Genomic DNA, 27,535 nt, shown 5'->3' on the forward strand with positions numbered 1-27,535 from the left:
TCTCCAAGGCTTGGGGCTAAGGCACTTTAATGCTTTATTTACTGGGATGGCTTAGGAGTCCTGGAAGATTCTGTGCAGATTTATGTAATTCAACAGCCCTTCAGATCTATAGGAACAGAAAGGTCTCATTCCATGTAGTTTGTGCTTCCTGCGCTGGATGGCAGCACAGCCTGCACTCCATTCTGAGGCCTACACATCAACCTGGAATCTGGACAAATGTATTGGAAATAGCTGCTGGTGTTTGAAACAATGCAGTGAGATTACATAAATAAAAGTAAGATATATATGTAAACTGGGAGTTGCATGATGTAAATAAAGTTTTTTTGTCTACAATGATTTCAGTGTTGACTGAGACTCAGTGTACACAGTGGAAAAGAATAATCATTCCTGCACAAAAATTCAGGGCTAAAAGGATTAAGATGTTCCAGTTTTCAGGTTTCTCAGGTGTGGTAACCACAACAGTTTGGAGTCAAAAATGAGGTCCTGAAACCTCACTGAAACTCTAAAATGTAGAATGGGTCCCTCATGTGGAAGCCAGGCAAATTAAAAATACAATGAGAAAGACTGTCATTGAAAAACACTGTAACACTGGAGGAGGAACAGAAAACTGTAAAATCGTCCACAAATAATGGACACTGTACAGGACTCCTTACCATAGATGTGATACTGTTTGTAGCTATGGCACAGAGCCCTGAGGAACAACATTGTCCTGCTCAAAATGATCCAACAGCACTTCGCCAACTTCGCATCTGCAAAACTGTTTAGAGAGGAAGCATTGCATGAAGATGGAGAGGTGGCCACAAAAGCCTCATTAGTGGATCTAACCTAGACTACTGCATTTCCAAGTAGTTTCATACATCTTACTGACGTCAAAAATATAACAAAAAAGTGATGTTTATGCAGGAAATCCTGCAGGGTAGTTGCCTCTAGCAGGGTCAGGCTGTCAACTTTGGCCGAAATTTCTGAAATCCACACTAAAGAGTGGCTACGGAGTTGCCTGGTCTTTCACAAACAGACCAGATGATGGTCAACGATTCGCTCCAGGGTCTTTGCTACACAGCTACTGGGATATGTGCAGTCCTTTCCTGGTTAAAGGACAGGTACCAAAACTGCCTGTCTCCACAAGTTGGGAAAATGGCCTGTCTGCTATATCAAATTAAAACATTCAAGCAGAATTTCCCTGACACTGCTGGAAAATGTTGAAGCATGCTGTACCAGATTTGCTCATGACCAGGCGCAGTATCACGAGTCTCAGACAGTGCCAAATCCAGCCCACACATGGAGGAAGGACAACTGTAAGACTCAGGATGCTTGCCATGTGTGTGTGTGTGTGTTTGAAGTTTACGGGCGCTAAACAGCGTGGTCATCAGCGCCCAAACGCATAAAAACAGGAACACATGCTTGCCAGCATCTGAGTGATGTTGCCATACATTATTAGGAGATATTCCTGTTTCAGCATTGCTGCTATTGGTAAACAACTGTACTTGACAGAAAGTCTTCTGATGGCTACCTATACTTTTGCAGAACATGATGAACAATTGATAAGACTCCAGGAATGCTTCCATGACCTTTTCTTGCCCTCCATAATCATGTGTCAGAGCTCTTCTGAAGAGGCTGTCTGCTGTGTGGCAGTATTTAAACTTTCAGAGCGCCGCTCACCAGACCCAGATTGATGAGTAATACTCACAGGTCCACCAAAGTACTGGTTACCTCCTAAGATGACCTGAGGTCTTTGGGATAAATACGTCCGCAGCATGATGGATCATTCGTGTGCTGTGGTCCATCCATTCCTGGACACTGTCGCTGTGTTCAAACACAGGCAGCTGGATGAACAGCATCCAGTTAGACCTGCTGCCATCCATTTTGACGGCTTCCTTTCAAGTAATGCTCCATCCAAGTAGGTGGACCCACAGTGGTAAATGGTCACTGGAATAAATGTCATCATTTGATTCTCAGTGAGCAGAGTTTGTGAGGGCTTGAGAGCAGAAAAGGGGGCGGGAGGGTCAATGGCTGAGGATGAGTCATTAGCAGGTGAGAGATAAGTGGGATTACCTGTGTTGACAATGCACAGCTCCTGAGACATGATGAGACCCTTCAAAACTCGACCCTTAGGGCAAATATAGTTCAAGCCCCTTAATAGAATACGTTATGGACACTGAAATGGGTGGGGGAGTTGTTCTATAAAGCCTGTGAGAGCCCCAGAGTCCATTGCATCCTGCAGAGGTAAATACAGTGAGCAGATGGTGATGACCTGACCCACATGAATTTCAATGGCTACTACTTGTAGGTCAGTAACCAAGGAAAGAGAGAGCAGAGGAGTGGTGTGATTTGTTGACAAACAAAGCAACCCCTCCCTTGGCTCTTCCCCAGTCAGGTCATCCTTGTGGTGGAGGGTATAGCTGCATAGCACAGGGTCATCAGTGGTTAGGTCATCCTTGTGGTGGAGGGCATAGCTGCATACCACAGGGTCATCAGTGGCTATGACGTGTGTTTCTTGTAAACATAAATAGAGAGGGTGTACGTGTGCTAGGAGTTTCAGTTCCTCCACATGAGTCCAGAACCCATTCATGTTCCACTGTAGTATGGTAGCCATTTATCACAGGTGCTGCATTTTCACCCTGTCTCTCTGCTGGGGTAGGAAACCTGCAATAGGTAGAGGTTAAGTCTTGGGGTAAGATGGTAGCCCCAGGCAGACTTCACATTCCACTGGCTTTGAAGCAAAAGTAGTAGAAGTGTCACGTCAAATGTCATTGACATGGTCATATGATTTATTACTCATTTTTGCCTGTGGGGGAAGCCTACCATTTGCTTTTTTGTTTGGGAGGACTTTATAGGAACTACCACAACTGTAGTAGTGGCAGTCCTGGAATGTGTACCATATTCTGCCTATGAAGGTGTCAGGAGGTCCACAATGTTGGCTACTGTGGCTTTTTATAATGGGGCTATGGGATCTGAAATATTTGCAGGTTTACATATGCACTGTCGAACACATGTAGTAGTGCCGAGACTAGCAACCTACATTTGTGCAGCAGCATTGGTTTTCTGAGCTGGTTGTTTGAGAACTTTAGTGAAGGAGGTTGCAAATATTGCGGCGGGAGGGGGGGCGGGGGCTACAAGGCCTTTTGGATCTTTTTTGCCCTACCATACGGATGCACTTCGTAGATTTAATCTCTTGTATCTTCCTTTCTCCAAGAAAGACACTGCAGTCTCTACACCAGACAGGGTGATTCCCAGGGCAATTTACACACTTCAGAGGAGGCAAACAACTGAGACCTTCATGGGCGGCCTTACCACATTTGCCACATGTGGCTTATCCTTTACATCCTAAAGTGGTGTGCCCAAAATGCTGGCATTTAAAACAGCATACTGAGTTGGGGGCATAAAGCTGTATGGCGTATGCTTAGGTGAAGGAAACCTGCGTTGACATACTCTACATCTACATCTAGATCTACATTTATACTCCGCAAGCCACCCAACGGTGTGTGGCGGAGGGCACTTTACGTGCCACTGTCATTACCTCCCTTTTCTGTTCCAGTCGTGTATGGTTCGCGGGAAGAACGACTGTCTGAAAGCTTCCGTGCGTGCTCGAATCTCTACAATTTTACATTCGTGATCTCCTCGGGAGGTATAAGTAGGGGGAAGCAATATATTTGATACTTCATCCAGAAACGCACCCTCTCGAAACCTGGCGAGCAAGCTACACCGCAATGCAGAGCGCCTCTCTTGCAGAGTCTGCCACTTGAGTTTGCTAAACATCTCCGTAACGCTATCACGGTTACCAAATAACCCTGTGATGAAACACGCCGCTCTTTTTTGGATCTTCTCTATCTCCTCCGTCAACCCGATCTGGTACGGATCCCACACTGATGAGCAATACTCAAGTATAGGTCAAATGAGTGTTTTGTAAGCCACCTCCTTTGTTGATAGACTACATTTTCTAAGGACTCTCACAATGAATCTCAACCTGGTACCCACTTTACCAACAATTAACTTTATATGATCATTCCACTTCAAATCGTTCCGCACGCACACTCCCAGATATTTTACAGAAGTAACTGCTACCAGTGTTTGTTCCGCTATCATATAATCATACAATAAAGGATCCTTCTTTCTATGTATTCGTAATACATTACATTTGTCTACGTTAAGGGTCAGTTGCCACTCCCTGCACCATGTGCCTATCCACTGCAGATCTTCCTGCATTTCGCTACAATTTTCTAATGCTGCAACTTCTCTGTATACTACAGCATCATCCGCAAAAAGCTGCATGGAACTTCCGACACTATCTACTAGGTCATTTATATATATTGTGAAAAGCAATGGTCCCATAACACTCCCCTGTGGCACGCCAGAGTTTACTTTAACGTCTGTAGACGTCTCTCCATTGATAACAACATGCTGTGTTCTGTTTGCTAAAAACTCTTCAATCCAGCCACACAGCTGGTCTGATATTCCGTAGGCTCTTACTTTGTTTATCAGGCAACAGTGCAGAACTGTATCAAACGCCTTCCAGAAGTCAAGGAAAATAACATCTACCTGGGAGCCTGTGTCTAATATTTTCTGGGTCTCATGAACAAATAAAGCGAGTTGGGTCTCACACATGTTCTAAAATTCTACAACAGATCGACGTCAGAGATATAGGTCTATAGTTTTGCGCATCTGCTCGACGACCCTTCTTGAAGACTGGGACTACCTGTGCTCTTTTCCAATCATTTCGAACCTTATGTTCCTCTACAGACTTGCGGTACACGGTTGTTAGAAGGGGGGCAAGTTCTTTCGCGTACTCTGTGTAGAATCGAATTGGTATCCTGTCAGGTGCAGTGGACTTTCCTCTGTTGAGTGATTCCAGATTCCAGGTGTTTAGTATTTCAGCTTTACGCGTGTCATCCACTGTTTCAATGCCATCATCATCCCGGAGTGTCTGGATATGCTGTTTCGAGCCACTTACTGATGTAACGTAAGACCAGAACTTCCTAGGATTTTCTGTCAAGTCGGTACATAGAATTTTACTTTCGAATTCACTGAACACTTCACGCATAGCCCTCCTTACGCTAACTTTGACATCGTTTAGCTTCTGTTTGTCTGAGAGGTTTTGGCTGCATTTACACTTGGAATGAAGCTCTCTTTGCTTTCGCAGTAGTTTCCTAACTTTGTTGTTGAACCACGGTGGGTTTTTCCCATCCCTCACAGTTTTACTCGGCACGTACCTGTCTAAAACGCATTTTACGATTGCCTTGAACTTTTTCCATAAACACTCAACACTGTCAGTGTCGGAACAGAAATTTTCATTTTGATCTGTTAGGTTGTCTGAAATCTGCCTTCTATTACTCTTGCTAAACAGATAAACCTTCCTCCCTTTTTTTATATTCCTATTAACTTCCATATTCAGGGATGCTGCAATGGACTTATGATCACTGATTCCCTGTTCTGCACTTACAGAGTCAAAAAGTTCGGGTCTGTTTGTTATCAGTAGGTCCAAGATGTTATCTCCACAAGTCGGTGCTCTGTTTAATTGCTCGAGGTAATTTTCGGATAGTGCACACAGTATAATGTCACTTGATGCTCTGTCCCTACCACCCGTCCTAAACATCTGAGTGTCCCAGTCTATATTTGGTAAATTGAAATCTCCACCTAAGACTACAACATGCTGAGAAAATTTATGTGCAATGTATTCCAAATTTTCTCTGAGTTGTTCTGCCACTAATGCTGCTGAGTCGGGAGGTTGGTAGAAGGAGCCAACTATTAACCTAGCTCGGTAGTTGAGTGTAGCCTCCACCCATAATAATTTACAGGAACTATCCACTTCTACTTCACTACAGGATAAACTACTACTAACAGCGACAAACACGCCACCACCGGTTGCATGCAATCTATCCTTTCTAAACGCCGTCTGTGCCTTTGTAAAAATTTTGGCAGAATTTATCTCTGGAAGTTCTGTGCTGAATAAATTTAATCACATCACCACCCACCCTTTTCATAATACTTTGCACATCAACAAAGACTTCTTGGGCTCACTCATTTTTCAGTTTTTCTCTGGGACTATCTACCAGATCTCTGCAAGACACAACACCTGTCCTGTAGTTCGAGGCATTGTGTAACACAGTTTTGATTGCATATTCCCCAAGGCATTTAGCTTCCTGGAGGTTCTTTAGTTGTTGGGAACTATAAGTTTCTACCAACAGCATCCCACTGCACAATCATCTGATAGATTTTAAAGTGGCAGCAATGCTCTCTAAACCCTTTTGTATATAAAAGTGGATACTTTCTCAAAGCTGCCCTATTTCCTTTTAACTATTATAAACACATTCTGGCAGGCAGCATGCATTCCATTACTAGTAGCACAAGAACTCTGAAAAAATTCTGAATCAGGTGGACTGGCTACATGCACCCTCTTGTTAGACTGAGTGATAGTACCTACCAGCAGTCCATCCATTCCACTGGGGTGAGAAGAAGGAGAAAATTTCAACAGCTCCAACTTGATCCCATGAGCAACTAGGGAAATAATGGTCCACTGAGACAAAGCCCTATTTGCCTGAGTTAGCCTTATACAATGTAGGTGCAGCAGTTTCCCCAGAGGCTGCCCACTAACAACTGTTCTACCTCAACAGCCATGCACCTAATCGGTGCATAGCACACCTGGAGATTGAAGTTTTTTTATAGAGGTTTTCACCATCCTCACAATCCAGGCTGTCAAGCCATGATCCCCATTCCCTGTGGCACAGAATGTTCCATCCCCGCATCATACACTGGTCGTTAAAGCTGGCCCAGAGCTTAAAGTGACAAGAGGACTAGCAGTGTTTGTTAGTATCCAGTTCTGTAACACTAGGGTCGCCAAGCCTGTACCCAGCAAAAGAATACTGAACCCCTGAGGGCCAGACTTCCAAATCCTATAAATGTACAAAAATATAAATTAAATGGGGTGCATCCATAAGGTCCCCTGGTAAGATAAAAGCTCATGTATAAGCTCACAGCTATAAAATCAACACAACCTGCTGGCTGACCAGAGTGAAAACACATACAGAGTGCATAACAAATCCTCCAACAATAGCTCATACACACTGCAGTCATTTTTATAAGTCTTGAAAACAGTAACTCACTGAGCGTGACATCTAGTGGCATTGCCAGGTACTTGTTGGCTTGCTGTCAAGAGCTGTGACCCCATTAACCTCTGGGTTTAATGTTGAGTGTTCTGCTTGCTCCTGCCTGCAAGTAAACACTTCTGTCACTGGATCTGCCCATACTATGTGATGCATGGCCATACATAGCAGCAGGTTTCTGAACTACTCCGCTGCTCTACCCATGCCAGCTCATCTGCCTCAATCGCAATGTCTGCTGGTGGGGATTCAAAATTATATATTCTCACAAAAATACAAGTTCATCTGAATTTGGTGGTGTTTCCAACAGAATACTAAAGACTTGTTCCCATATAATAGCACTGTCTTTTCTTAAATATGTAATGCATCATCAGTAACAAGGCATTTTTCCACAGAGATTGAAATGTGCCATTGTTGAACACTTCTATAAGAAAGGTGATTGGAGGGATACAACTACCAACCTGTTTCACTACCGACATCATTTTCCAAAAGTTCTGAGAGGGCCATGTATTCTACAATAGAATACCACCTGAGTAACAATAAAATTCCAGTAAATCACAGTTTAGATTTTAGAAGATATGCTCAACTGAAAGTTCACAAATTAACAAACCAAGTTTTACAAGAACTAAACAACAAAACAACACCAGTTGGTATTTTCTGTAACCTATCTATGGCATTTGACTATGTAAATCACAATATTCTACTTGATAAACTGAGGTTTTATGGAATTTACAGTATAACCAACCAATGGATAATGTCATATCTACCCAAAAGAAAGCAGAAAGCTGTATTTAACAATTTAACCAATGTAAGCAGATGAAATTCTTCTGACGGAACAGAAATCACTTATGGGGTTCCACAATGCTCAACCTTATGTCCACTACTACTTCTCATAAATATAAACAATCTTCGTCTAAGCTACAAGAAGCAGAATTAATTATTTTTATTGATGGTACTATTATCATAATCAGTCCAAACGTAAATATAGCAACAGAAGAAATAGTAAATAATGTTCTTAAAAGAATTACTAAGTAATTTTCTGTGAGTGGTCTCACTCTCAGTTTCAAAAAGACACAACATATTCAGTTCTGCACATATAGAGGTACTACACCAACACTGTGTTAATACATGGTGAGGAAATAATAACTATGGTGGAAACTTCAAAGTGTCCATATTGATGAGAATTTAAAGTGAAAGAAACACCTTTTGGAACTTCTAAAACAACATAGTTCAGCCACATTTGCACTTTGAATCATTACAAATCTTAGGGAGAGACAAATCAGTAAGTTGACATACTTCACGTATTCTCATTCAAGAATGTCATATGGAATAATGTTCTGGGGTAACTCGACTTTAAGTAAGAAAGTCTTCATTGCTCAAAAATGTGCTGTAAGAATAATTGTGGTGCTCACCCATGATCATCTTGTAGACATCTGTTTATGTAGTTAGGCATTTTTATTACTGCCTCACAATGTATTTATTCCCTCATGAAGTTTGTTGTAAATAATTCACCACAGTTCAAAGAAACAATCATTTACATAATTAGAATACCAGTAGAAAAAATTATTTTATTTATTTATTTAACCTGGCAAGATTAGGGCCATCAGGCCCTCTCTTACATCTAACCAGGCATTCTACTTATTTTACATTCATATGTTTCAGTAGGCATGTTAAACTAAATCTAGTACAAAAAGTGAAATAAACAATTAGAAAGGTACACCTGGAAAAATACATACATATAGAGTTTATATTCGTAGATCATAAGTACTGTTATAATTAGACATTGATGAAGAAACAGATTTTAGATAGGAGTGCTGGCAGCAGGGAGTATGAGGGAGACTCATGGTGAAGGAGGAGAAGAATAGAGAGACATGATGAAACATAATTAAGGAAATATAAAGGTAAAGAAGATTGCGTGGCTATTTGACAGATGAGAGGATTGGCCTTGTACATTAATTTTGTGGAGAACTTTATGAGGATGATAGTAGTAAATGCTTCAACTTCTTCTTAAAAGCAGCAAGAGATTGAATTTTGCGCAAGGTAAGGGGCAGTTTGTTCCAGAGGCAGACAGCGGCAACTGAGAAGGAGTTTGCAAAAGTTTTTGTTTTGTGAGTGGGCACAGTTAGGATACCAAATAAGAGTGACCTCGTGTTTCGATTATGATGGCATGACAGGTTTTTAATCTCTGAAGCAAGGTACTGGGGTGGTTGCACGACGAGGAGTCGGCGAAGTAGACATAGAGTGTGGCAGTCACGCAATTTGTCCGGCCGCAGCCACCCTAGCTCGGAGTATGAAGCACTAACATGATCATATCGGCGAATGTTGCAGGTGTAACGCACACAGTCATTCATGGTTAGCTCTAGCTGTCTTTTGTTTTCACTACTCATGCCTTGATGAATCACATCACAATAGTGGAGGTTCGGTAGAACGAGTGCTTGCACGAGCTGGCATTTCAAGTCCTGTGGAAATATGTACCGAAACTTTTTGAGAGCATAGACACAAGCAGACGTCTTTCGGCACACTGCGACTGTATTCTCCGCCCAGTTGGGATGCTCATCCAAAGTTACACCCAAGTTCTTCACTGTTTTCTGATATGGTATTGGAGTACCGTCGAGCAGAATAGGAGGTAGCCGTTCACGGAAATCTGAACTTATTAATTTCTGATGAGCTATTAAGATTACTTGCGTCTTTTTAGCATTTAGTTTAAGCCCCAGTTTTTTCACCCATGTCACTACTGAAGACAGATCATCATTATAATTACATTTATTACTTGGCATTAAGGTTGTCTTTAGCAAAACAAAGAGTGCACAACACTGCCACCACAATTTTTGATCACTTACCCAATGATAGAGAATGTCTGACAGACAGCAAAGTGAAATTTTGAAACAAACTGAAAAAATTTCTCATTGGCAAATCCTTCTATTCTGTATAAGAATGCCTATTTTTGTAGTGAGTGAAAGGTGGTGGGTATGAACTACTAACTCACAAATATATTAAAAAATCTAAATAGTCGGCATGTAGCCATATTCACATACGAATGTGTAACATGACTCGTTCCTCATTATTACAATTAAATTGAACAAATGATCAATGGTACGTAAAACTAACTAATTAACTAACTCCAGTATTGTAAGCAATGCTGCTGGTGGGATAACAGAATTAACAAAATACTTCAATGATCAGGGTCTCAAGGTGATGTCACCAAATCTCTGTTACTGGCATAAAAAAAGATTTGATAAATGTAACCCAACAATATGCAATTCACCTATGAAGGAGGAGGAGTTATCAAAGAAAAATCATTTCAATTTTTTTTTAACTTTCATGATCTCCCAGCACTTCATTCTATTATTACCATTATGTGGAAACAATCAATATTTCCAGAAAGGAAATCACCAATGAAGGTCAGGCATGAAAGTGGCAAGATAAAATGAAGGGAAAGAGGAGATATTATTATTATTATTATTATTATTATATTATGTTGTTAGGGCCTCAAACAGCATGAGAGATGGAGAGAGATGAGAGTAAAAAAGCTTTGAGAAAGGTAGTAAATACAAAAACTCAATACCGAATGAATAGTTAAAGATGATGGCAAAACGAATGTCATCAGCATGTTATGTTCTTATGGTTCTGGCATCAGTTTGCAAAAGCCAATTTCTTGTGACAAACTATTTCTATGTACACTCAGTTCTGATCTATGAGATTCTTCTCTTGGGATCAAAGGCGCAAAACATGGACACCATTTTCAAATTGCAGAAAAGGACCATAAGAATAACAACCAAAAGTTGTGGTCAGGATCAACGTAAAAAACTATTAAAAACAGTGGGTATCCTTACAGCACAAAGTGAGCCCATCTGCTACTCTGTTGTGCATTATCAGGGAAAAATTAGTAAGTATTTCACTAATAGTTCTATACATAATCATGGAACAACTAAATACCATAACATCAAAAAAATGCAAAATACAGCTATTTTAAAAAAGCAGATAAAAATTTGCTGGATGCCTCCCTAAGAGACAGTCATCTCCAGTCCTTCCAATCTAACTATGAAAGTGTAGACCAAATGAGGCTTGAATTCAAAGAAACAGTATTGACAGCAACTGAGAGATGCATACCAGATTTTAAAAAAAAACCTAAGAGATGGTACTGATCCACCATGGTACACAAAATAGATCAGAACACTGTTGCAGAAGCAACAAAAAAAGCATGCCAAATTTCAAAGGATGCAAAACCCCCCAAGATTGGCAAAGTTTTACAGAAGCTTGAAATTTACTGCGAACTTCAGTGCGAGATGCTTTTAACAGTTTCCACAATGAAAGTCAGTCTCAAAACCTGGCATAAAATCCAAAGATATTCTGGTCATATGTAAAGTACACCAGCGGAAAGACACAATCAATACCTTCACTGCAATACAACAATGGTGATGTCACGGACGACAGTGCCACTAAGGCAGAATTACTAAATACCGTTTTCTGTAACTCCTTCATCAAATAAAATGAAGTAAATATTCCAGAATTTGAATGTAGAATAATTGCCAACATGAATAACTTAGAAATAGATATTCTCAGTGTACTGAAACAGCTTAAATCACTTAATAATGGCAAGGCCACTGGTCCAGGCTGTACACCAGTCAGATTCCTTTCAGAGTATGCTGATACAATAGTTGCATACTTAGCAATCATATACAACTGCTTACTCATAGAAAGATTTGTACCTAAAGAGTGGAAAGCTGCACATGTCACACCAATACCCAAAAAAGGAAATTGGAGTAATCTGCTGAATTACAGACCCATATCACTAACATCACTCTGCAGCAGGATTTTGAAACATAAATTGTGTCTGAAGATTATGAACTACACTGAAAAACAATTTACTGACAAATAGCCAACATGGATTCTGGAAATATCTTTCTTGTGAACACAACTAGCTCTTTATACTCACATAGTAATGAGTGTTATTGTTGGGGGGGCCATCAAACCGATTCCTTATTTTTAGATTTCCAGAAAGTTATTGATACCATTCCTAACAAGCTATTTCTAATTGCGTGCCTATGTAGTTTTGTCCCACAAGTGGTTTCACAATTACCTGTTAGAAAGGACTCAGTACATAGTAATCAATGGGAAATCACTGAATAAAATGCAAGTGATATCTGTCATTCCCCAAGGAAATATTATAGGCCCTCTGCTTTTCCTGATCTACATAAACAATTTAGGAGACAATCCGAGCAGTCCTCTTCAATGGTTTGCAGATGATGCTGTCATTTATCGTCATCAGATGATCAAAACAAATTAGACAAGATATCTGTATACTTCAAGAAGTGGCCATTGACTCTAAATACTGAAAAGTATGAAGTCACTGACATGTATACTAACAGGTATCTGCTAAATTTCAGTTACAGGAAAAACACACAACTCTGAAGGATGTAAATTCAACTAAATACTTAGGGCTTACAATCACAAGTAACTTCTGGAATGACCACATAAATAATGTTGTGCAGAAATCAAACCAAAGACTGCGATTTATTGACAGAACACTTAGAAAATGCAAAAGGTCTACTAAAGCGACTGATTACACTACACTTGTCTGCCCTCTTCTGGAATACTGCTATATGTGGTGTGGGATTTGCATCAAATAGAATTGATGGAGGAAACTGGAAAAGTTCAAAGAAGGGCAACTCATTTTGTATTATCATGAAATAGGGGAGAGAATGCCATGGGTATGATACAAAAATTGAGGTGGCAGTCATTAAAACACAGGTGTTTTCTGTTGTGGCAGGAACTTATAAAATTTGGTCAGCAACTTTCTCCTCAGAGTGTGAAAATATTTTTGTTGGTGCCCATCTAAGAGGGTTGGAACTTTAATAGTGGCAACTATTTATTTACAGCTTGTACAAAATAGATACATGTTTCAAATTTTACTGACCTTCAAAGTAGTCATCAGTAGTGTATAACCAGTTGCCAGTGATGTGGAAGTCGTAGGATACTCTTAGCAGTGCCAGTTGTGTTGACAGTTCGAGTGGCGTGGCCTATTGCCTGACGAATTTATAGCAGTTCTGAAGCGAAAGCCGTGAAGCGTTTTCTTCAGTTTAGAAATCAAGTTGAACTGACGAGGGCTTAAGTCGGGGGAGTGCAGTAGGTTGTATAGCACTTAGCAGCCCCATAAGTCAAACAAATCAGTAACAGCTTGCACTGTATGTGCTTGAGCATTGTCCTGCAAAATGATGGTCAGGTCCTGCAGAAAGTGTATCACTTCTGTCTCTAAGCTGGTCGTAGGCTGTGTTCTAAAAATGAACAACATAGAGACAGAAGTGATGACACTTTCTGCGGGACCTGACCATCATTTTGCAGGATAATGCTCAAGAACGTATAGTGCAAGCTGTTACTGATTTGTTTGACTAATGGGGCTGCTAAGTGCTATGCAACCTACTGCACTCCCCTGACTTAAGCCCTTGTAAGTTCAACTCGATTTGTAAACTGAAGGAAACACTTCACGGCATTCGTTTCAGAACTGCTACAAATTCGTCAGGCAATAGACCGCGCCGCTCGAACTGTCAACACCACTGGCACTGCTAAGAGTATCCTACGATTTCCACATCACTGGCAACGGGTTATACACAATGCTGGTGACTACTTTGAAGGTCAGCAAAACTTTGAAACATGTATATGTTTTGTACAAGCTGTAAATAAATAGTTGCCACTATTGAAGTTCCAACCCTCGTATATATAGAGGAATGATCACCATGATAAAATAAAAGAAATCAGAGTTCACACAGAAAGAGTTAAGTGTTCTTTTTTTCCATGTGCTGTTTGAGAGTCGAATGGAAGAGAAATAGCTTGAAGGTGGTTTGATAAACCCTCTGCCAGTCACTTAATTGTGAATTGCAGCGTAATTATCAAGATGAAGACAAGTAGATGTAGAACGCAGGGCAATTTGAACTTATACATTTACCAAGTAAAAACAAACAAAAAACTAACAACAACAGTTTCTACAAGGGAATTAAATTGTATAAGATTGTCCAAGGAGGTGAAAAAGATTACTAAAACACATCTTACATTCTCTGTAAATAATGCATTCTATAAAATTGAAGAGAATTTAGAGTAAGGGTTAATAATGATAGGGGACAACTACAATACCAAGTCACATTACAATACATGAACACAATGTAATGCTTTTACAAGAAAATCATGTACCAAGATCTACAATGCATGATACAAATGGCATGTTATTCTCCTGAGTTCATCTCAGTCACCATGTGCAGACTGAAGGAAGTGCAAGGGGATAACAGCATATTCTTGGTCCTGGAGTTGCCAGAGGATGTTTGTAGCATATGCAGTGATAGTGCAGATATGTTTAAAGAAACAATGCAAAACTGTTTTTTATAATGTAAGTTATCTCATACAAACTGTGTATGAAAAACAGAACATAGTATCATAGGGATATCATTGGGACTGACTGAACGAGGCACTGCAATTGTTAAGACATTGACCTCATATTTGGGAGGATGAAGTTTGATATTTCCAGCCATCCTGACTTAGGTTTTCCTAAACTATTTCAGGAAAATGCTGGGACAGTCCCTTCAGCAAGGCTATGGCCTATTATCATAAAAAGATCCTTATATATTCTACATGTCTGTTAATTTTGAGCTATTTATTTTCATTGTATTATGAGGACAAATGGTATATGGAAAGGAATAAATAAATAAAACTATTTTCACTGTTCTCTCTCCCCCTCTCAAAGCAGCCTGTTCTCAAGCTTAATAATTTTTAAATGTTATGATTTAGTACCTATTCTCTAGTCTTGCCTGCTAATATTTTTTCTATTTCTAGTAGGCATCTCTACCCAGCCTGTCACACACTGATGTAATTGCAAAATAATACAAAATGAAGAAGATAAAAGTTGTCTAATTTTTTAAGGTAAAATTCTTTCAGTGATGTCTAGTTAGATTATACAACAGTGAAACCAGATGTTTCATTTTGGCTCTACCAGCACACTGTATGTCACAAAACAGCTCATAATATTTCCAATTAAAAAGAATAGTATTTGTGTTTTACTTATAATAATTAGTTAAAACAGGCACAAAAGATCAAAAATATTGAAACAAAATGATATTTACCTCAATGTCACGTTTATCAGCACCAGTTAGCTGTTTGACATTGGTAAAGTCTGACCCCAGATACATTAATTTCTCAGTGAAGTAATCCCATCGCAACACATCAAAACGTGTGCTTGGAATATTTCCTGGCTGGTTTCCCACAGGCCATGTAATAGGTACTAAGGTATGACTTTTGTTTGTCATAGAATGTCGCAAAGCATCTATTTTGTTAACAACATCATTTAAAGATGACTGAAAACAAAAATAACCATTATTAAATCAGCAAATCTAATTCATCTTCAAATACAGAAAACAGGAGCTCATTTAAAGCAATTAACTCTGTCTCTTAACTGATACAACATTATATAACCACAAAATAAAATATTAAATGATTCACTCTACATCATTCGAGGATTTGCTAGAACTTACAAATAACAGTTAAACACTGTATCATTGATGAGTCTTCAACAGTTCATGTTCATGGATACAGGTAAAAATACACTCTATGATTTAATGGGTGGGAAGAGAAAGGAAGTTTGGTTTAGGGTTGGGAGGGAGAGGCAGCAAAGGAATCGGAACGGAATATGGCACCAGCAAGTTCGCCCTGAAGGAGACAAGGGGAGTTGTGTGTGGTGTACAATGAAGTGCAGGAGTGGATTGGGAAGTCGATATAGTACAGAGCAAGAGGGAGACTGCAGAGAAGAAAGTGGATGAGTCAACTGATGGGCAAGCTGGTCTTCAGGGAGGAGGATCCAGGGGACACTGTTTGTGAAGCAGCCACTGAAGTTGAGAATACTGTGTTCGCAGTGCGTTTTGCTACTGGGGGTCAGTTCTGCCCTCAGTCACAGTTTGACAGTGGCCATTCATTGGAGACCCATGTGAAAGGCAGTGGAAAAGTTATAGTATAGCTAGTATATGACATGACTGCTTTCACAGAAGGCTCTGCCTCTGATAAGGTCAGATATGGCTGTGGCAGTACTGTAACTGGATGTGCTTCAGGGTGCAACTGTGTAGGACAGATCAGGCTGCTGATCACTACATTCTCCACTTCAATGACTGCTTCACAGCTCATGTCAATTTAAATCCCCCCACTAAGACTAGCTTCTCTGAACTACCTAGATGGGAACTACCCTTACAATACATACTCCAATCCTGCAGTCCTCTTGGCCTTGATCTCCATATGCCCGTCTTACACTCATTTCCACCCCTCCCTCCCACTCTCCCACTTAATCTATGCTCACACATTCCTTTGTGCAGTCTTCACATTCCTCTATTTTATTTACCTCTCCCAGTCCACTCATCCAGTACAGGGACCACATATAACTTCCCTTATCCGTGCCAAGGCGAGCTACCAATGCCTCATTTCTGTCCTGTTCCCTTACTGTCTCTCCTTCACAGCCCTTAGCAACGTCTCCTTCCTCCTGCCTCCTGCCACACACTCCAGCTGAAACACTGCCTCATCCTAGTAGAGCTGCAGTGTTGGGACAATGCACTTGTGTGTGTTTGGCTCTGTTATTTGTTTACTATTTCCTCATTTCAAAGAAATATTCTTTTCTTCAGATCATAAGACCAGCAAGTACTGATGTTCATGAAATGGACTTTAATGGTCAAGTTATCTTATACCAGTATCAGCTTTTCTTTCTAGTATGAATCAATTTTATATATGTCACATCTCACAATCAAAGTGCAACACAAAAGCAACCATACCTTACAAAAATAAGAATGCAACTTGTATGCCAAAGCTTCACTGACTGGATATATGGTCAGTGAAGATTCAAATAACTGATCTTGTTGCAATTTATCAAAATTTTTTCTGATGTCCATATTACTGTTCAGTTCAAAACTCGTAAACTTCTGACCCTGAAATAAAACAGAATTCATACACATGTAACAGAGACATAAAAGAAAAATTTCATTACATAACCTAAGTAATAAACTATAAGTGGCAATTACTTACATCTACGTACAAATGCTGCAAGTCACTTCACAGTTCGTGGTGAAGGATACTTTGTGTAGCACTATCATTTTCTCTTTTCTTGTTTCATTTGCGAATGATGTGCAGAAAAAAACAACCGGCAAGCATCATTATCCATTCAAATTTATCCAATTTTCTTGTCACAGCCATTTCACAAGATGCATGATACCCAATTCTTATTGTAATATTTATTTTAAGGCTTTTAACAGTAAACCTTGGTAATGCACTACACTTCCTTTGGAGTAAATGTCATTGCAGTACAGTGATCATTTCTTTGATGTTCTCGCACCTACTAAGTAAGCATGTGACAAAATTTGTTTCTTTTCTTTGGATTTTTTTTTTCTATCTCCTCTATTAATGCTACCTGGTAAGTATCCCAGACTGATGTCTGTTACTCAAGAATAGTCAAATGATGATATTGTTAGCTGTCTACTTTATGGGACAACTACATTTGCTTAGAATTCTTCAAATAAATCTTAGTCTGGTATTCATTCCTCTTACAACTAGTTTTACATTGTTGTTGTAAGATCACTCTGGAATCATGTTTTTATATACCAAATGACTGTGTGTTTCCAGTGACTGATTGTGAATCGTGTAATCAAATAACATTGAGCCTTTCTGTCCAATTATGTGCAGTGTGTTACATTAGTTTATGTTAAAGATTAAGAGCCAGTACCTGAATCAATTAGGACAGTGCAGCACAATTTGGTGTTAACAGGCTGTGGCTGCAGATGACCAATGCAAGTATCTTTGCTAACAGCATAATATTGCCTAGAGTGCCTCTCCTGGGCTCATGTCCACATTGGTTGGACCCTAGATGACAGGAAAACCACGGACGGGTCAGATGAGTCTCAATTTCAGTTAGTAAGAGCTGATGGTAGGTTTTGAGTATGGCTGAGGCCCCATGGAGCTGAGGACCCAAGTTGTCAACAAGGCACTGTTCAAGCTGGTGGTGGCTCCATAATGGTGTACACTGCATTTACATGGAATGGACAGGGTCCTCTGACCCAACTGAACAGATTATTGACTGGAGATGGTTCTGTTTGGCTACTTATAGACCATTTGCAGCCTTTCATGGACTTCATGTTTCTAAGCATGTCACTGGACCACAACTGTTGGCAATAGGTTTGGAAAACATTCTAGACAATTTAAGCAAATTATCTGGCCACCTACATCACACAACATGAATCTCACTGAAAGTTTATTAGACATAACTGAGAGGTCAGTTTGTGCAGAAAATCTTGCACCAGTAACACTTGCAATTATGGATGGCTACAGAGGCAACATGGCTCAATACTTCTGCAGGGAACTTCCAACAACTTGTTGAGCCCATGCCACACTGAGTTGTTGCTCTACACCAAGCAAAAGGAGTTCTGACACAATATTAGGAGGTAACCCATGACTTTTGTCATCTCAATGTATATTATAAACAGTACAACCTTACAACACTTATTTGGGGTATGGCCAAGTTACTTTCATTTCTAACAATTTCTTCCTATCACGAGCAACATGCTGAGTTCCATCTTCTGAGAAGTCCTCAATATGTCATAGTTAGTTCAGTATTTTATAAGCTCATGTTTCATTTGTTGGGTAACAGCAAAGGACTGTATTAAATGCCTTCCAGAGGTCAAGGAACACATTATCAATCTGGGCACCACTATTTACTGTCTTCTGGATCTCATGGATGAACAGCTTTACAGGATCCCTTTTTGTAGAATCTATGTTGATTCTTAAAGAGTAGTTTTTGTGTCTCCATGTAGGTGAGAATAAAATATTCTTTTAATAATTTTATGACGGAGCGGTATTTAGGAAGGAAGGTTACAGTTTAATGACCCATTAATGACAACAGGCAGTATGAATTCTTAGTGGGGAAGGAAATCAGACATGTCCTTTTCAAAGGAAGCATCCCAGTATTTAAGCCAAGGAATTAAGGGAAACCATGGAAAACCTATATCTAGATGGCTGATGAGATATTGAACCTTGTTCTTCCCGAATGCACTCAGTTATGTAGGCCTAGAGTTATGTGTGTCTATCTGATGACCTTCCTTAAGAAGTGGAAAGGCCTGACATGCTTTCCAGTCACTTGTATTGCTCTATTGCTCAAGTAACATGCAATAAAATGCTGCAAAAAAAAGGGAAGAAGTTCTTTTGCATAACATAGAATCATAAAGGTATCCCAGCAGATATAGCTGCCTTTCCTCTGTTGACCAATTTTATTTGATTTTCTATTCTGTGATCACTTATCACAATATTTATTTATTTGGTTGGTTAGTTGATTCAGAGGAGGGTCCCATTTATTTACTTATTGAAACAGATCAGATCTTACTTCAGACCAGAGTTTCACACATGCAGTACTTTTTTATATCATAGTTAGCTAAGAAATAAGAACAATTTTAATATAACAAATGTAATAAAATGGTATTAATACAATAAAAATGATTTGAATGTATTTATAGAGAATGTGAATAAATAGCAGTAACTAAGAATTAACAAAATTAATATTAGCAGTACTAATGCTACTGCTTTTGCTGAATTATAGTGCTGAGTGATAGTGGTATATACAAAATGTACTTGTGGGTGTACAAAGATATTTCTGACAAAGTGAGATCTGAGGGAAAGACATTTTCATAGATTACACTAGCTACGAACATTGAGAAATGAGGAAGATCTGGTTGGAAAGAAGGATGTAATAGGGTAACGAGTATTATGGGGGCAAAGGTAGACATTAATGTCGCTTCAGCAGGTATGTCATTAACTGTCTCTTGAAGCTGGAGATGTTATTCAGTTCTCTAATACAATGAAGGTGGACTCGACAGTCTGGTTCCTGCTACTGACAAGAACTTTGAGGTGGCTGGATGACGGAGTGGGACATAAGGATTTTACTCTGATGTGAATGAATATTTCTGCTATGTTGTTCACACAAGAGCATGAAGGCCAAGGAGAGATATGAGGGACAGTGTACACTGACAAAACAGTAGAGGACATAGAGTATATGGAACTCTCTATACTTGGCTACACATTGCCAGGATAGCTGTCTATAAAATGATAAAATAGGATCAAATAGTCAAACATTGCAGATTTACCAAATGCAGGCAATTCATCACCAGTTCCAGGCGTCATCAGTTTCCTGAGAAAGACTTTCCAGATAACATTGTTGTAATCAAAAGGTGCAGTTTCTTTTGCAGGTTGGAAAGGAAGAGCTTTTATATTTTTATAGGACACAGAGGAATGCAGATGCCTTCTTGCATGTTCCTGTTGTGTGTTCAGCCCAATTTAGCTTTTCATCTGTTACTGTTCGTAGATTATTTGCTGAAGGAAAGAAGATAATATTTATACCATTTAAGATTGAAGGTGGAAGGGATTCAAGATGTTTTGGGCTAATGAGCCTAATATGACCCAACAGGATTAGGTGGGTTTTAATTTATTAGACACTCATAGTGATTTGTCATCATCTCGCAGGATCAAGTGAACTGCCGGTGATCCGCATCTTCCCAGCACGATCTTTGATGTCATAACTTGGCATCTTCATCAAGTGTTTCCTGGGCTGCCTGGGTGGTTCTTGGTGTTCACTATACTGTCCATGCCCACTGAGGCTGTTTCTTCAATGGTATCCATCTCCATGCATTCCCTCTTCCATCCACACCTGTTGAAGCTGTCTTCTGTGGTGGCAGCTGTACCATGGTGTTCCATATTAGGTGTCTTCTTAGCATTATATGATGCTGGAGATGTTCCTTATGCTGTTTGCAACTGCTGCAGCTTTCTCTTGTGGCTACTTTTGGACGTAGCTGCTGCCTGGTGTTCTGTATTATGTCTGCTCACAGGTTGTGCGGTGCCAGAGGTTTCAGATGGTTGATGTTGTTCCCTATCTTGTCCGTCACTGCTGTGGATGTCTCCTGAGGAGGTAGTGCCAACCTGATGTTGTGTATGAGGTTTGCCCCTAGTCATCTGAGTTTCATTACTGGAGAAGGGAACTTTTCCCCCTTGTTTCTGTAGTAGTTCCAAAGCCAGATTCAATGCCACACTGTGCTGGTATCCTGATTCCTGGTTGATCAGGTTCTCTGCCATCTTGATTTGAATAGACTCATTGATGACACTGTCCCAGAATTTGGGGATCTGAGCCATGATCCTGTTTTGTCATAATTCATGATGTGTTCAAGCTCCAGACAATGTTCTGCTGTTGCTGATTTAGTGGCCTGTCATAGCCTGGTATGGCTCTGGTGTTCCTTACATCTTATGTCCACTGTTTAGGTGGTTTGACCAATTTAAGACATACCACACTCACATGGTATATGGTAAATACCAGGTTTTCTTCACCCAAGATCATCCTTGATTGTTCCAAGGAAGGTCCTGATATTGCTAGGTGGGCAGAACAATCTTTCAATTTTAAGTTTCTTTGAGATTCTGCTGATCTTACTAAAGACAGGCCTTGCATACAGTAGAAAGGCTACCTTCATGGTCTCTTCTTCTTGTTCCACTTCGATTGAATCAGGTCATCTGGTAGGATGTAACACGTTGCAGATGTTCCTGCTTGAATATACACTTCCTGGTCTCTTCTTTTTGTTCCACTTCCACTGAATCAGGTCATCTGGCAGGATGTAGTACGTTGTAGATGTCCCTGCTTGAATATCTGTTGTTTGTGAACACTCGATGTAGATGTTCTAAGTCTATTGTCAAGCTGTCTGGGTCAGAGAATGTCTTGGCTCATGTACACGTGTTCTGAACACACTGTTCTTCTGTGCTGGGTGGGGGCAGCTGACACCTGTAGATATAAGTCAGTGTGTGTTGTTTTCTATACCCACTGTGGCCAAATATGCCATCTGCCTTTCCCTTCACCAGGACATCCAGGAGTGGGAGTTGAGCATCATTCTCTATTTCCATGGTGAACTTAACGTTGGGATGTGTTGAGTTCAGATGGTCCAGGAACTCGTCCATCTCTTCTGGCTGTGTGGTCAGATGATGGATGTGTCAACAACATATCTGAAAGAACATGTTGGCTGGTAGGCAGCTGTTGTAAGGACATCATCTTTGAATTTCTACATAAACATATTTGCCACTATCAGAGGTAAGGAGCTACACATCATACTCCTTCAGTGTTAAAGTATGCTTGAAAAGATCCAGCAGAGCTTCCTCAAATCTCTCACTGATCAAATCGAGTGTATCCTGAAGTGGTACTCTGGTGAATAAAGACACAACGTCAAAGCTGACCAAGATGTCTGTGTCTGAGATTTGTAGGTTTTTGAGATGTTCCATGAAGTCTGAGGAGTTGTGGACGTAGTGTGTAACACTTATAATCAATTAGAAGCAGGTTTTTATTACATAACTGTGAATCTACAACTATGAAGTGTTTATTCTTTGTTAGTTAAGTTCAAAATTTTATAATATATTTAAGTTTATAAGATAAGCAATTTGAATTGGAAGCTGGTTCATGCTGAGGGCACTTGTACTGTAAAATGTTAAAGATGTAGGGAAGTCCCTCCGCAAAGGAAGTGGCTTGGCACGATGCAAAACGTAGTATTGGCGGTCGAACTGGACAGCTCCTTGGTGTGAACGGTACACAGTCAGTGGCTAGCTGTTGCACGGTACACATCAGCGGTGCCAAGGGAGACAATTGGAAGCCACTTTGCAAGGAAGTTTGCCTCAGATGTGGATTTGGCTGTTGCTTGGTATTCTCGGCAACAAGGAATAGGTCTAACACATTAAAAATCCACCGCCAAGAAGAAATTTTATAGAGCATTCAAATATCAAGAGCCGTGAGTAGTTAGCCGCCATGTCGTTTGCCACCACAAATTCACCACTGCTCCACAAACTTCATGCATACAGATATGTATCAGAGCACGGACCACTTAATTTGTGTGAGTGATTTCAATAATAATCCAAGTGCTATACATCTGTGTTTGGAACCATATCTTCTATCCTGATCATGAACCCATGCAGTGTCCTCTCCTAAGTGTTTGAAGAACCAAGTATCCTGTTTCAAATGAACTAGTGATTTATTTATGTTTGTCAAACATGCAAGGATTAGCAAGAGTTGAAGTTAGTTAGAATGTTGCTAAAGTGCTCTCAGTTTATTGCAAAGTATTGTTTTGCAAAAATTTCAGCACAAGACTGTGTAAATGTTACTATCTAAAACACCTGCTTCACAGGTAATGAAAAAGGCACGTAAGTTAAACTTACTTGAAAGATAATTTATCACTGATTGCTATCATGAACAATTCTTTTGAAGTTAATTGAGCTCAGTGTTGAACAATTTGCCTTGAAAAGTAAAAACATCAACTATTCCAAGTGAAGCTAACAATTAACTTTAGTTGAATTAAATTTTGCTACTGAAATAATCATAGGGTTTTATTAGTGATACTATATCAGTTTATGGGTCCCCACCATTTTCTTCTCATATTAGAATGATACTTGGAATATTATTGCTTCTAAAGAAATCTGATATACTTCTTTAAGTGGGAGTATAAACAGTGTAATTGTGATATTATTATTTTTTTTATTAGTGGTTGTTACATGTTAGTTAAGTGAGAAGCCCCTGCTGGCCAATTTTAGTTCTGCGTTACTTGCAGTAACTTTTCAGTACTGAGCCAAGTAGTGATCTTGAATGTAACTATTACTAGTATTAGTTTGGTACATTTTTGCTTTCTATGATTACTAGTCTGTGCATTATTGGTAACTGTTGCTCCACACAGTTCAGAGTGTCCTGTGTCAGTTTGTATCCTATGTGTTATTCAAAGGGAAATCTTAATGAAAGTCACTTCAATAACTAATATTCAATTTTCTTAAACATATATTTCTAAATTAATGTGGCAAATTGGGCTGGTGGCTGTTTTTTTTTTTTTTTTTTTTGTTAATTTTTTTATTCGTATATGAACTTTTCTGCTTTCATTAAACCCCAAAGTTAAAGCCTGTTTATTTTTTCTGTTAATTGCAATATATTCAAAATTATAGTCCGATATCTTCATCCATTAGATACATGCACGGTCAAATTTCGCAAATCCTCTCGGAGGGTACAATTAGCTCGTTTCACAGCCGGTTAGTGTTGTAAGTGGACACGCTTCCCCACATATGGTGCTAACATCTTCTTAAGGTAGGTGGCTGTATCAATATTGCTCATGATAGAATGAAGCAGTACATCCTCTTTATGGATCTTAGGTAATCCACACAATCTTGGTGGCACTGGTGCCTTAGCTTTCAGTTGCTTGGCAGCTTTCTCAGGCAATTCTGTTTCCTTAAGAAGAGCCTTGTTTTCCTGTCCACTCTGTTGGTGGGATCATTCTATTGTGGACTGTAAGTAGGGTCCTCTAAAAGTTGACAGATCTTCTGGTCATAGTTGGTCTTCTGCAGTGTGGAAATTGAATTCCCATTGTCCACTGGTAACAACACTAAGTTTTCATCTTCCACTAAACTCTTGAGAGCCACCCACTCATCTCTTGAAATGTTCATTTTGGGCAGCCTGGCTTTGCTTATCGCCCTGTATGTCTCTCTCTTTCCAAATCTCTTCTGCAACACTTGATGGTTGGGTGTTGACCTCTTGCCCCACAGAGTTGATGAAGCTGGAAACCAGTAAATCTATAGAAGTGACTGCAAAGTTGAGGGTCCTTCTGAGTATCTTTAAGGTGGCATCATCTAATGTGCGACTACTCAGATTTACCACCTTGAGGTTAACATGTGTTTGCTGCACTCCATTGTTCATGCACTCAAATTTTGTCAGTTGCAGAGCTGTAGTATTGTGTTTGATGCATGCCATCAGTGCGTAGTGACCATGACGCACTGTCGCAGACCTCTTGTGCTAAGTTGTTTACAGAGTCCAGATGCAGACATAGTAGCTCCCTGGCGGTGACGTCCAGTCTGTTCCACATGTCATGGATCCTTTCCCTTATCAGTGCAATACTGGCATGATGCTTGATCCTGTTGGCCACCTTAGACACAACATGATGTTTAATGTTGGCATACCTGATTGGTATTTGTGTACAACAGTTGTTCCCTACCTGGGATAATTACCCTTGAGGGGTAAAATGACAATTTCTGAAGGGTAAAAACAAAATGCATTTAATTAAAAAAAAATAATTTTCATTATCAAAACTGTGGCAGATTCTAATATAAAACACATCTTCATCAGCAGCAGCAGCAACAGCAGCAGCAGCAGCAGCCATTCGATACCCACTGTTGGGTAAAAGCCTCCTCTAGGTATTTCCAGGCATTGCGACCTTCAGATATACAAATCAATGTTGTTCTTGCATAGCTTTTAATGTCTCTGCCTATCTTCCATATATTTTCACTTTTTTCTTATTTCTTGGAATGCGGAAAAGATCTTCCTATGGCCACCTATCCTCCTCTCCCTTAGAACTGTGAAGTCCACTTTCTCTATCTTTTCATCACTATCACAGTTGTCCCACATTCTAATCTGTTCCCTAATCCATTTATTTCCATGCATGTCCCTCCCAGTAAATTGCAACATCGTCTCATCAAAAGTTAATGGGTCACCCTCAAATTTTTGGTGGTAATCATGTTAAAACATCACATTTCACTGTCGTGAGTTGAGACTGTTAATACAAACCGTTTGTTAATGTTCAGTTTCGTAAAAATTAAAAACTTCCTTTTGAAAATTTATTTATTATTCCAACTTCACTCAGGCAACTTTACTCTCCTATTTATTGCTTCTGCTGTCCATCCAGTGGCAGTATTACTTGCCATCAGTAGCAAATTCTAATAGTAAATATTTTTTCAGGTTCGGAAAATTGACCTGAGTTCTAAGAGCAGTTTCTGTAGATGAAGGAATATTTTCAGGCACTGAAATTCACACTACTGGACAGTTCCTTGGATCTTGCAAAGGCAACAAACTATAAAAAGATTTTCATACAACAGCACTCATTGTTTTAGCAATTGGTCTGTCATTAGTAGCTATTACTGTTGAAAGACCTCTTAAGAATGCCAATTTCATTTGTCACAACTTATAGGTGTTGTAAAGGTATATCCTCCTCTAGCATTACTTTTCCTCAACAGAAGTAGTCGATACCAGAAATATTTTTGACTTTTAGACAGGTCAATATTATCTCAGCTTGTTTTTCCGAAAAATTTCATATAATTTTATACACTACGTATTATATTTCAGTCTAAAATCTATAAAAAGAAATTACTTTATTTTCAATATTACAATTTATATGTACTAGCTTCGTATGTACAGTTAAATTTTTTTTAGAAACATTTGAAATTAAGAAATATTTGGCACACTTAAATTTCTTTTATTAATTATGCAATTTGGTACCATGTTTATTCCTGTATTCATTTATAAAATAATAATATAAACTACTAGAAATTCCAGAATGAGATTTTCACTCTGCAGCGGAGTGTGCGCTGATATGAAACTTCCTGGCAGATTAAAACTGTGTGCCCGACCGAGACTCGAACTCGGGACCTTTGCCTTTCGCGGGCAAGTGCTCTACCATCTGAGCTACCGAAGCACGACTCACGCCCGGTCTCACAGCCTTACTTCTGCCAGTATCTCGTCTCCTACCTTCCAAACTTTACAGAAGCTCTCCTGCGAACCTTGCAGAACTAGCACTCCTGAAAGAAAGGATATTGCGGAGACATGGCTTAGCCACAGCCTGGGGGATGTTTCCAGAATGAGATTTTCACTCTGCAGCGGAGTGTGCGCTGATATGAAACTTCCTGGCAGATTAAAACTGTGTGCCCGACCGAGACTCGAACTCGGGACCTTTGCCTTTCGCGGGCAAGTGCTCTACCAACTGAGCTACCGAAGCACGACTCACGCCCGGTCTCACAGCTTTACTTCTGCCAGTATCTCGTCTCCTACCTTCCAAACTTTACAGAAGCTCTCCTGCGAACCTTGCAGAACTAGCACTCCTGAAAGAAAGGATATTGCGGAGACATGGCTTAGCCACAGCCTGGGGGATGTTTCCAGAATGAGATTTTCACTCTGCAGTGGAGTGTGCGCTGATATGAAACTTCCTGGCAGATTAAAACTGTGTGCCCGACCGAGACTCGAACTCGGGACCTTTGCCTTTCGCGGGCAAGTGCTCTACCATCTGAGCTACCGAAGCACGACTCACGCCCGGTCTCACAGCTTTACTTCTGCCAGTATCTCGTCTCCTACCTTCCAAACTTTACAGAAGCTCTCCTGCGAACCTTGCAGAACTAGCACTCCTGAAAGAAAGGATATTGCGGAGACATGGCTTAGCCACAGCCTGGGGGATGTTTCCAGAATGAGATTTTCACTCTGCAGCGGAGTGTGCACTGATATGAAACTTCCTGGCAGATTAAAACTGTGTGCCCGACCGAGACTCGAACTCGGTACCTTTGCCTTTCGCGGGCAAGTGCTCTACCATCTGAGCTACCGAAGCACGACTCACGCCCGGTCTCAC

The 27,535-nt window shown here is 40.0% G+C and overlaps 1 protein-coding gene across 1 annotated transcript in view; it reads right to left on the minus strand.

Moving 5' to 3' along the window:
* LOC126184879 (chondroitin sulfate synthase 2) overlaps positions 1–27,535 on the minus strand; it is a 121,684-nt gene that overhangs the window by 43,481 nt on the left and 50,668 nt on the right. Inside the window, exons 3-4 of the mRNA XM_049927508.1 lie at positions 16,889–17,041; positions 15,203–15,433 (exon numbers count right to left, since the gene is read on the minus strand). Of these exons, the coding sequence (XP_049783465.1) occupies positions 15,203–15,433; positions 16,889–17,041 (384 nt within the window). The remainder of the gene's footprint in view (positions 1–15,202; positions 15,434–16,888; positions 17,042–27,535) is intronic.

Source organism: Schistocerca cancellata, chromosome 4 (genome assembly GCF_023864275.1).
Source record: "Schistocerca cancellata isolate TAMUIC-IGC-003103 chromosome 4, iqSchCanc2.1, whole genome shotgun sequence".
Lineage (NCBI taxonomy): Eukaryota > Metazoa > Arthropoda > Insecta > Orthoptera > Acrididae > Schistocerca > Schistocerca cancellata.